We start from the raw sequence: 12,834 nt of genomic DNA on the forward strand, positions 1-12,834 counted from the left end.
TTCCAATCTATCGCATGAGCAATGTCAGCAAAAGCCATGTTGACAGCGTGTTGGATGGAGATGATGGAGCAAATGTCAATGATGTAACAGCAAGAGCTCCTCTGAGAAACGGCACCACGCGGAAACAACTCAAAAAGTTCCAGCTTGTTTTTAGTCTTCACTAGCCAATTCACCAAGCTGCTGGCCACGTGAGGTGTTCCTGCCATGTGACGCCAAACTGTTGTGAAATCTGTATGATGTGGGTGTTGTGATTAGATTTGCAAAGCTCCAGGCTATTCCCTTGTATTGATTGACTTAACCGTAGGAGATTTGGCCTATGGCAAAGCATGTGGAATGATTTCTAGTACAACAGTTCGTCTGGTGCTAGTGACACACTCTAGATGTATAAGCACAATGCTGTCATGTTACAATGAGAAGAGAAACATGTCTTAACATATAGAAGTCTACATAAAGGTCGCAGTCTGAGGAACAATAACGGGGTTAAAACAAAAGTCATCGAGTGCATCCAATGCTAACCTTGGACTCCTTTTCTTCCAGCAGTGTCTCTAGCTTCTTCTGGGCGGCCCGACCTTCGTGGTCATCGCTCACTATAAGAATTACGTGATTCCAGCCAAAGATGCGCATCATCTCAAACCATACCAGAGCCTGATGGGAATATGGAGGAACTGTGCGCAGGAACGAAAGATGTATGCTCTGGAAAGGAAGAATCAGAGAGATATGGCCTAAAGCACACTGGTAACAGAAAAAATATAATTTTATTACACTATATGAAAGATATTACATACACTATGTCTTTATATAAGAATGAGGTGTAACATACCTTATCAGAGTATATAGACATCCGAGTTGTAAGACCGATGACTGGGATCCGGTAGAATCCGGCAGTGTATGAGACTGGTGTCGGCGTCAGGTGATCTGTTGGTGCCGGAGGGTGACTGACCAATATGGCATAGACCTGCACATGGAATATATAAAGACAATTGTAATAATTTACATCAATCTGTTCAATACTCTCTATTATGTACAGTAGAATACTGTATTAAGGTTTTATGAAAAATAGATATTGGCGTGCACACTGAGGTATTTCAGTGATGGAGGTGCCAAATGAGGGGATTGGTGAGGTCCCTCATAGATTATATTGAATAAATATAAATTGCACACTCCTTTTGGATGCAAACAAAATTTCTTTTATAAGGGTATGTGCACACATTGCAGATTTGGGTGCTGAATTTTCTGAACAAAATCTGCATCTCCTGGCAGAAAATGCAGGTGCAGATTTGATGTGTTTTTTTTATGCAATGTTGTGCATTTTTCCTGCGGATTTCATGCGTTTTTTACCCCTGCGGATTTCTATAATGGAATGGGTGCAGAAACGCTGCAGACCCGCACAAGAGAAATTACATGCTCCTTCTTTCAATCCCCTGCGTTTTCCGTGCTGAATTTTCCGCACCATTAGCACAGCATTTTTTTTTTTCCTATTGATTTACATTGTACTGTAAATCACTTTGCGGATCTGCAGCGTTTCTGCACGGAAAAAAAAACACTGCGGATCCGCAGGAAATCCGCAATGTGTGCACATAACCTTACTGTTCAAAACAGAAGAGCAACATTTGAGTGTCAACGCGTTTCGGCCAAACAGGCCTTTTTCACGACAGTTGCATTCAATAGGTAATCTCTTCTAGACAGGGATTTTCTCTTCCCTGGGGGTGCAATTTGTTAAATCTGAAGTGTATTGTTCAAGAGATATCCATAAGTAGGTTGAAAGACCTGTATTTCACATGCCCGAACCAGGTGATTGCTTTAGGGAGCACACAGTGCATTTCCTGAAGAGAAAGCTCCGTTACCTCTGGGTGTGTCAGTAGAAACCTTCTCCGTAGTTAAAATAGCAGATACTTTGTCTCTTAAACAGGTTCAGGAGGTCCAAGTGTTTGTTAGTAGAGTTGAGCGACTTTTACTTTTTTCGGATCGGGTCGGGTTTCGCGAAACCCGACTTTGTCAAAAGTCGGGTCGGGTGAAATCGGCCGATTATTGCGAAAAGTCGGGGGCCGACTGAAACACGAAACCCAATGCAAGTCAATGGGGAATCAAAGTCGGCAGTGAGTGGAGGACAGGAAAACACCTCCAGTGCCCATTTTAATACCAAAAACATCAATTCTTATTACTTAAGCTTGTCAATCTTAATTTACTTTATAATAATAGTTAGGCATTGAAAACTGGGGGTAATTTGGCTAAAGTTGTGGGGGGGGGGGTAAGGCTGGCTCAAGATTTTTGTGGGCCCAGGAAACGCGGAATACGTCACGGCGGTGGAGCAGGGAGAGGTAAGTATTTCAACTTTGCAAGTGCTGTGATCCAGAGCAAGCAGGGGGGACCCCCACTCGTTGGCACTGGCACAGGGCCCCTCATAGTACGGCAGTGTGTTTGACGGCGGGTGGCGCCTCCCACTGCCAGATACACTTTTGCCTACTATGAGGGGCCCTGTGCCAGTCTTGTCGCCAACGAGTGTTTCCCCCCACCTGATGAAGGAACCTGCACTTTCAGCTGCACCTTCCTCTTTGCCCCCGTGTAAGGTGGTATAGTATGCGGGAAGGGGAACCTGACTTTCAGCAGGGTCAGATTCTGGCTGTGTAGAGTGCAAGGGGAATGTAGTGGTCTGGGTCAATGTACCAGCAGACTTATCTAGCAGTGGCTGGGCAATGGGCAGGATGAGGAGGAAACACAGATATAGGCCCAAATAATAAAGTAGGCTAAATGCAGTTCAAAATTGGTAACAGGACTAAACAGGCGGCATTGCTTTGTTCAGTGGAGGACAACTGTAATGAGTGACAGACACAGTTAGTAGGCCCAAATAATAAAGTAGGCTAAATGCAGTTCAAAATTGGTAACAGGACTAAACAGGTGGAATAGCTAGGTACAGGGGTGGGCTCCTCTGCTGAGTAGCAGAAAGTGGTAGTAGGCGCAAAGTATTAACTGGTCTAAATGGAGGCCAGGGCCCCTGTATATTTTAACTATCATCTATCATTTCAACAAATTTGTATTGGCAGTGCCATTGAAGGATTTAACAGCAAAGACTACACAGTGGTGGAGCAGGGAGAGGTAAGTATTGCAAGTGGCAGAGGACTGTTTGAGCTGGGGGGCAACACTCTCTCGTGGGTGGCGGTACTGGCACAGGGCCCCTCATATTACGAGTCTGACGTTGGCTGTGCACCACCACCATCAGAGACACTTCATTGTACTATGAGGGACCCTCTGCCAGTGCTGTTGCCAAAGAGTGGGCACACCCACCTGTCCAGGCAAACGGCACTCGCACGGGTGCTTGCGCCAGGTGGTGACCACAGCCCTGTGGGGGGAGTCAGCCCATTTAGGGAGGTATAAAAATGGCTTATGGTGGACATTCAGCAGCTGCAAATGGAGGAATTGGAGAAGTCAGTAAGAGGAGGCCAAAGCAAGACATTTTTCCGGCAAGCTACGTGTCAGCAGGGGAAGGTGGGGCAAAATAATTTGAAATCCATGATTGGTTCATTTTAATGAAGGTTAGATCATCAACATTCTGGGTAGCCAGACGTGTCCTTTTTTCGGTCAGTATTGAACCAGCAGCACTGAAGACTCTTTCTGATAGCACACTAGCAGCAGGGCAAGCGAGCTCCTGTAATGCATATTCTGCCAATTCTGGCCAGGTGTCTATTTTAGATGCCCAGTAATCAAAGGGGAATGAACTATGAGGGAGAACACCGATAAGGAAGGAAAAGTAGTTCGTAACCATACTGGACAAATGCTGTCTCCTGACACTTTGAATCGATGCAGCAGTACCTGTCGTGTCAGCGGTCATTGCGAAATCACTCCACAAACTGGTCATAAAACCCCTCTGTCCAACGCAACTTTGGATTTGTGCACCTCTAACACCTCTGCCATGTTGCCCCCTACGGCTCGTGTGAGAACCATCACCGCCGCTGTGTGCTGGGAATGCCTGAACAAAACGGTCTACAAGAGTTGCTTGTTTGGTAGCCAATATTTGCTCAAGGTTCTCATGTGGCATGATGTTTTGTAATTTTCCTTTATATCATGGATCCAGGAGGCAGGCCAATCAGTAATCGTCATCTGTCATCATTTTGATAATGCAGGGGTTGCTTTTTAGGATACGCAAGGCATACTCAGCCATGTGGGCCAATGTTCCAGGTGTCAATTCACTGCTTGTGCTGAGTTGAGGAGCACTTTCTTGCAAATCAACATCAGTTGTGTCCCGCAAAAACCCTGTACCTGACCTTGCAACACCACCTGTTTGTATTGCCCCCTGAGTAGCATCCTCCTCCCATAAATATTCATCCCCATCATCCTCCTCTTCGTCTGCCACCTCGTCCAGGAGCATTCCCTGAGCAGACAATGGCTGACTGTCATCAAGGCTTCCCTCCTCCTCGGCTGCAGACGCCAGCTCCTTAATGTGCATCAAACTTTGCATCAGCAGAAGCATTAGTGGGATGCTCATGCTTATGATGGAGTCATATATCAATAGAAAGAAATACAGGGGCCAAAGGCCCAGTCAGCTCTCCAACAGATCACAGGAGCACGTGAACCCGTCCTGACCCAGACGTAGCAGTAGCTTGAAGACGTAAGAAATGTGAAGATTGTTCCAGCTCCTTTTCGATTAAACGTCCTTTATTGATCCATATCCTTAAAAATCATCCCTGCACAAAAGGGAATGTGAACAGCGGCAAAAACCTGCTAATAGCAACGAGTTTCGATCTAAAAGATCTTCATCAAGGCTATCTACACACAAATGCAAAGGAAGTATATATACAATGCTTTAGCAAATCACAGTGAAACTTCAGATCACATGGTCTAATCGCAGGTCCTGCAAGCACAAATGCAGAGGAAGTATATACAATGCTTTAGCAAATCACAGTGAAAATTTCAGATCACATGATCTGATCGCAGGTCCTGCAGGCGATGCAAACATGCAAAAACCATTTAATAACAATAAAAAAGAGCAATAGTAGATTAAAATTGACATTTTAACAATAATGGTACATAATTTCGTTCCTTTTGTTAAGTCCCAAAGGCAATCTAGTTTGTAAATTATACAGTTAGGGCCAGAAATATTTGGACAGTGACACAAGTTTTGTTATTTTAGCTGTTTACAAAAACATGTTCAGAAATACAATTATATATATAATATGGGCTGAAAGTTCACACTCCCAGCTGCAATATGATAGTTTCCACATCCAAATCGGAGAAAGGGTTTAGGAATCATAGCTCTGTAATGCATAGCGTCCTCTTTTTCAAGGGACCAAAAGTAATTGGACAATGGACTCTAAGGGCTGCAATTAACTCTGAAGGCGTCTCCCTCGTTAACCTGTAATCACTGAAGTAGTTAAAAGGTCAGGGGTGGATTCCAGGTGTGTGGTTTTGCATTTGGAAGCTGTTGCTGTGAGCAGACAACATGCGGTCAAAGGAACTCTCAATTGAGGTGAAGCAGAACATCCAGAGGCTGAAAAAAAAGAAAAAATCCATCAGAGAGATAGCAGACATGCTTGGAATAGCAAAATCAACAGTTGGGTACATTCTGAGAAAAAAGGAATTGACTGGTGAACTTGGGAACTCAAAAAGGCCTGGGCGTCCACGGATGACAACAGTGGTGGATGATCGCCGCATACTTAATTTGGTGAAGAAGAACCAGTTCACAACATCAACTGAATTCTAGAACACTCTCAGTGAAGTAGGTGTATCTGTCTCTAAGTCAACAGTAAAGAGAAGACTCCATGACAGTAAATACAAAGGGTTCACATCTAGATGCAAACCATTCATCAATACCAAAAATAGACAGGCCAGAGTTAAATTTGCAGAAAAACACCTCAAGAAGCCAGCTCAGTTCTGGAAAAGTATTCTATGGACAGATGAGACAAAGATCAACCTGTACCAGAATGATGGGAAGAAAAAAGTTTGGAGAAGAAAGGGAACGGCACATGATCCAAGGCACACCACATCCTCTGTAAAACATGGTGGAGGCAACGTGATGGCATGGGCATGCATGGCTTTCAATGGCACTGGGTCACTTGTGTTTATTGATGACATAAGAGCAGACAAGAGTAGCCGGATGAATTCTGAAGTGTACCGGGATATACTTTCAGCCCAGATTCAGCCAAATGCTGCAAAGTTGATTGGACGGCGCTTCATAGTACAGATGGACAATGACCCCAAGCATACATCCAAAGCTACCCAGGAGTTCATGAGTGCCAAAAAGTGGAACATTCTGCAATGGCCAAGTCAATCTCCAGATCTAAACCCAATTGAGCATGCATTTCACTTGCTCAAATCCAGACTTAAGACGGAAAGACCCACAAACAAGCAAGACCTGAAGGCTGCGGCTGTAAAGGCCTGGCAAAGCATTAAGAAGGAGGAAACCCAGCGTTTGGTGATGTCCATGGGTTCCAGACTTAAGGCAGTGATTGCCTCCAAAGGATTTGCAACAAAATATTGAAAATAAAAATATTTTGTTTGGGTTATGTTTATTTGTCCAATTACTTTTGACCTCCTAAAATGTGGAGTGTTTGTAAAGAAATGTGTACAATTCCTACATTTTCTATCAGATATTTTTGTTCAACCCTTCAAATTAAACGTTACAATCTGCACTTGAATTCTGTTGTAGAGGTTTCATTTCAAATCCAATGTGGTGGCATGCAGAGCCCAACTCGCGAAAATTGTGTCACTGTCCAAATATTTCTGGCCCTAACTGTATATCCAGTATGCCTCCCTTGTGAGGAGGCGTCTCTTAATGTCTCCTCCACGGACAGACTTCTTTAATAGCTCAATCCCCTGAATGAACATGGCAGAAATATTACCTTCATGGTGCGGTGCAAAATGTTTTGAGACCATAGATATATTTCTATTAATGGCATTAAAGGCTGTGAGCACAAGTGGTGCAAGACGTAGTGCCGCACTTATAAAACCCTTTGCAATCCAGCCAGGTTTGGGATCTAGGTCTGGATAGGAACAATTACACCAACTTTGAAAAACAGAGATCCCTAAAAAATAACTTTTATTAATATGATTAAAAAAGACTATATTTATCCACAAACAATATAAAACAGTATTAAATGTACCTAGTAGACCCTAGACCGAGCTACAATGCACCCTGCCTGACAGTGGAGGTTGGCACCCTACTTTGCTGCGGTAGGCGCCCCCACTCCTCGACGGCTAGCCCTTACAAGCCCTATAAGGACCTGTAATTAAAGAAAGACTAATTAGCCCTACTGAAATCTATGCTAGTACCCTGCCTAACAGTGGAGGTTGGCACCCTAATTTTCTGCGGTAGGCGCCCCCACTCAACGACGGCTAGCCCTAGGGTCCCTAACAGTCCCTCAAAGTTCGGGATAGACAAAGAGATATGTCCCACAAACACCACTGATACCCGTAAAGGAGAAAAAACAAAAATAGAAAAAATATATCCAAAACAAAGACTAAGTATATATCAAAAAAATTCTATATATACTAGCTCCTTATAATACTAGTGTAGAAAGATGCTATGATGGAAAAAACATATACTTCAGGTGTTGTACAGTAAAGATACCTTAACCCAAATACGGGTATACTGGATGCAATAATATGTCCACACAAGATAATACACAGCACTTAGATGAAGTCCATCTTTGTTACACTACAAGAGTGCAAATGCTTGATGTAAAATAACCAGTAGTGCATGTCCATAAAATATGGCACAATTACAATGACAAAAAATGGACCAAAAAACAAAAACGAGGAAAACACCTCTAAAAGGCACACAGTCAGAACCACAACCACCACTCGATAATAATATAGCGAGAACTCCTCAGAGTACTTATAATGAGGGAAAAAGGACTCAATCGTCCTATTTATGCAAATAGACAATCAGATGCATATTATAGCCAATGTACTCATCTATTTGCTGAAATCTCATGGTGTGGGTCCGGCTGTTGCCAAAAGGACACAGGGCGATTATGTGTAGATGAACATCACCAGCGTCTGTCAGATATTTCCCCAGCAATGCCCAACGCGTTTCCCCCCCATAGGGAATGGCGGGGGTTCATCAGGGGTAATGCAGTCACACATACAATGACGATGCTGTTGTAGTATGAGCCACTCACCAGGTACGCCTTTATATATACCCAAGAGTCACATTATCGAGGAGTCGGCAGCGTTACACACGTGGAGTGTGCCGGAAATGACGCCGCTAAAGCGCCCAGAATGCATAGCGCTGCATCTTGCAAATCACAGAGAAAATAGAAGGGCGGCTGAAGATGGACTACACAAAAATGGCCGATATTACTGCGCAACCGCACTGCTAACCAAAGCGCTCTGTAAGAAAAAGTTAGCAGAGCTACGCTCCCAGACGCTGGCCGGAGTAGCGGCGCATGCGCACAGCCAAACAAGCGCAGCAGGAGCTAGATGTAAATAAAAGCAGGATTAACCATGTAAAGTCATAATACTGGCCAGCGTAGCAGCGCAGGCGTAATCAAGACATACAGCACTATAGTGTCGAAACAAAGTGCTCATAAAGGCAGACCAGCGGTGAAGATAGATATCCCCACACGCACAGTGAAGTATATTACAATAAGACCACCGTTAGACACTATACCATGATCTAACACCTGATGAATGGTAAGTGGCTTTTTTGGACAAAAAAAGAAAGAATAAATAAAGTAAAAAAATATCACAGTATAAACAAGGTCGGACCATACGACCATACCAGTAAATAGAATATATAAATATACATGGCCATGAATACAAATGCAGCGACCCACCATATAAGACTAAACGAAACTAGCAAAGGACAACTGCTCATTAAGGCCCAGAGGACTCACAGATCTCAGTAAATATATCCACGTGGACTCACGTTGTAGTATTTTCCTGTCAAAGTCCCCACGTCTAACCGTTGGAGTAATCACTTCTATGACCTTAAACGATAGACAGCCAATATCACCCCCATGTTCAGTATTGACGTGTCTCGCCAATGGTGTATCCCTGTTGTGTCTGATATCACCGAGGTGTTCGCTCATACGAACCCGTAGTTCCCGTTTGGTTTTTCCAACATAATCTCTGGGACAGGAACACGTACAGAGATACACCAGGCCCACAGTTCTACAATTGGCAAACTGTCTGATGGAAAAAATTCTACCAGTGGCCCAGCTTCTGAAGGTTTTAGACACGTCAATATATTTACAAAACGAGCAATGGCCACATTTGAAAGTGCCCGTAGATCTATTGGCAAGCCACGTACTCTGTTTCTTAGGGGGAATGAAATGACTGTGAACAATGCTGTCTTTTATAGATCTCCCCCTCCTATATGTGATTGATGGATGAGGAGATACAGATTTACCAATTACAGGGTCTGATTTGAGTATCTGCCAGTGTCGTTTGAAGATCTCATAGACCTTACTAGATTGATCATCGAAGGTCCCTATTAGCCGTGTAACAGTTGATTCCTCAGTTTTAGTTTTCGGTACCAACAATGATGTTCTATTGGATCTGCGTGCTATATGATAAGCAGAATCAATTACATCATGCGGATAGCCCCTTGCCCTGAAACGGTCCTTGAGTTCCAATGACTTATTCTCAAAGTCATTCAGGGAGGAACAGTTCCTCCGAAGTCGCAGGAATTGTCCCTTAGGGATACCCCTCTTTTGCGGAAAGGGGTGGTGGCTCTCCCATCTCAACAAGCTATTAGTAGCTGTTGGTTTTCGAAAAATGGTTGTACTGAGGGAGCCATCCACTTGTCTACAGATATTAACATCAAGGAAATTGATGCTCTGCCTCCCAATCTCAAAAGTAAATAATAAACCTTCAATAGTGGTGTTGAGATATGCTACAAAATTAGTAAAGGAGCAGGCGTCCCCCCTCCAGAGGACCAAGATATCGTCGATGAAACGGCCCCAGAAAATAATTCTGGGGCTCCACATCTCATCCTCATCCTTGAAAATCAAAGTATCCTCCCACCAGCCCAGGAGCAAATTAGCATAAGTGGGGGCACAAGGGCTCCCCATCGCTGTGCCCCTGAGCTGGTGGTAGTACTTTCCGCCAAAAAGAAAATAATTCCGCTGCAAAACAAAGTCGAGGAGTTCCAGTAGAAATATATTATGGCGTCCACATTCGACCCCTCTACTGCTGATGTAATGTCCAATAGCCCCAAGCCCATCCTTGTGTCGGATGCTGCTGTATAAGGCCTCCACATCTATGGAGGCAACGATAGTATCGGACTCAACCACAACCCCCTCCAATTTTGTCAACAGATCACTTGTGTCCCTTATATAGGAGGGGAGGGCCGTGACAAAAGGTCTTAAAAGTCTATCCAGATAGATGCTTGAGTTTTGAGACAGAGCATCTATCCCCGACACTATAGGACGCCCCATAAGGGGATTAAACCCCTTATGGATCTTAGGTAAGGCGTAGAAGGTTGACACCATAGGGAACTTTGGTAAAAGAAAACTGAATTCACTTTTAGATATAAGTTTAGAATCAAAGGCCCGTGTCAAAATTCTCGACAACTCCGCAGTATACTCAACCGTAGGGTCACCCCTCAGTACCTCATAAGATGACTCATCAGACAGAATAGAGATACACAACCGAGTATAATTCTCATGATCCATGACAACAATATTACCGCCTTTATCGGAAGGCTTAATGACTAAGGAGGTGTTATTCCTAAGATCATTCAAAGATTTTCTCTCAGAATACGTCAAATTCGGATGAGTCGAGTCAAAACTCGGAATGATACTATTAATCTCATCCGTTACCAATTTTTGGAACACATCAATGCTGCCAAACTCACTAGACGGTGGCATCCTATTGCTGATTGGTTTGAGGTCCGAGAAAGGACCCTCACCCGCAACCCGGTTACCTTCCTCACTGAGCTCAGTAAGGATTTCAAGATCACTTAGGTCCTCAAATGAGACACCCAATTGTTGACATTTCTGTACATCATTTTTATGAAAGAAATTTCTCCACCTGAGCTTTCTAGTGAAGAGGTTGAGGTCTTTGATCCAAGTGAATGGATCTAAACGCATAGTTGGAACAAAAGTCAGACCCTTTTTCAGCACTTGTTTCTCAGATATAGTGAGTAAATGAGACGAAAGATTAATGATCTGATTATTGTCCTCTTCAAGTCTCATCACTGTTTTTGGTGGCTGATGGGATTTCGATTCCGCAGGTGATAAATACTCCCCCCCGATCCTCTAAAAAAGAGGAAGATGAGGAGGTAGAGGGTTGATAACCCCTGTCCGATCCATAATTTTGCCATCTCCGTCCACCCCTACGACTACGATTTTTTGGTCTAGAAAATTGTCTGGACACTGCCCCCCTAGGTGCTGAGTCTATATCCGAAGAATCAATATCCGAGGAGGAAATATCCGTCCCTGTTGTTGTAGTGATCTGTAAGGAGGGATATGCTCTCTTTTCCTTAAATTTCAAGCAGTCCTTTACGAAACGCTTATGTTTCCTCTCCTTAATTTCTAGATGGAATTTTTCTACAGAGTTTTTAAGGGCTTCCTCCTTATTCGTAAATTGGTACTGAGGGGTGACCCTACGGTTGAGTATACTGCGGAGTTGTCGAGAATTTTGACACGGGCCTTTGATTCTAAACTTATATCTAAAAGTGAATTCAGTTTTCTTTTACCAAAGTTCCCTATGGTGTCAACCTTCTACGCCTTACCTAAGATCCATAAGGGGTTTAATCCCCTTAAGGGGCGTCCTATAGTGTCGGGGATAGATGCTCTGTCTCAAAACTCAAGCATCTATCTGGATAGACTTTTAAGACCTTTTGTCACGGCCCTCCCCTCCTACATAAGGGACACAAGTGATCTGTTGACAAAATTGGAGGGGGTTGTGGTTGAGTCCGATACTATCATTGCCTCCATAGATGTGGAGGCCTTATACAGCAGCATCCGACACAAGGATGGGCTTGGGGCTATTGGACATTACATCAGCAGTAGAGGGGTCGAATGTGGACGCCATAATATATTTCTACTGGAACTCCTCGACTTTGTTTTGCAGCGGAATTATTTTCTTTTTGGCGGAAAGTACTACCACCAGCTCAGGGGCACAGCGATGGGGAGCCCTTGTGCCCCCACTTATGCTAATTTGCTCCTGGGCTGGTGGGAGGATACTTTGATTTTCAAGGATGAGGATGAGATGTGGAGCCCCAGAATTATTTTCTGGGGCCGTTTCATCGACGATATCTTGGTCCTCTGGAGGGGGGACGCCTGCTCCTTTACTAATTTTGTAGCATATCTCAACACCACTATTGAAGGTTTATTATTTACTTTTGAGATTGGGAGGCAGAGCATCAATTTCCTTGATGATAATATCTGTAGACAAGTGGATGGCTCCCTCAGTACAACCATTTTTCGAAAACCAACAGCTACTAATAGCTTGTTGAGATGGGAGAGCCACCACCCCTTTCCGCAAAAGAGGGGTATCCCTAAGGGACAATTCCTGCGACTTCGGAGGAACTGTTCCTCCCTGAATGACTTTGAGAATAAGTCATTGGAACTCAAGGACCGTTTCAGGGCAAGGGGCTATCCGCATGATGTAATTGATTCTGCTTATCATATAGCACGTAGATCCAATAGAACATCATTGTTGGTACCGAAAACTAAAACTGAGGAATCAACTGTTACACGGCTAATAGGGACCTTCGATGATCAATCTAGTAAGGTCTATGAGATCTTCAAACGACACTGGCAGATACTCAAATCAGACCCTGTAATTGGTAAATTTGTATCTCCTCATCCATCAATCACATATAGGAGGGGGAGATCTATAAAAGACAGCATTGTTCACAGTCATTTCATTCCCCCTAAGAAACAGAGT

At 43.8% G+C, this 12,834-nt stretch overlaps 1 protein-coding gene across 13 annotated transcripts in view; it reads right to left on the reverse strand.

Moving 5' to 3' along the window:
* GRIN1 (glutamate ionotropic receptor NMDA type subunit 1) overlaps positions 1–12,834 on the reverse strand; it is a 157,769-nt gene that overhangs the window by 100,226 nt on the left and 44,709 nt on the right. For all 13 annotated transcript variants that reach the window (XM_069747791.1, XM_069747786.1, XM_069747788.1 and 10 more), the window contains exons 2-3: positions 821–955; positions 517–693 (exon numbers count right to left, since the gene is read on the reverse strand). In XM_069747791.1, the coding sequence (XP_069603892.1) occupies positions 517–693; positions 821–955 (312 nt within the window). The remainder of the gene's footprint in view (positions 1–516; positions 694–820; positions 956–12,834) is intronic.

The sequence above is a fragment of the Ranitomeya imitator genome, chromosome 2, assembly GCF_032444005.1.
Source record: "Ranitomeya imitator isolate aRanImi1 chromosome 2, aRanImi1.pri, whole genome shotgun sequence".
Taxonomy (NCBI): domain Eukaryota; kingdom Metazoa; phylum Chordata; class Amphibia; order Anura; family Dendrobatidae; genus Ranitomeya; species Ranitomeya imitator.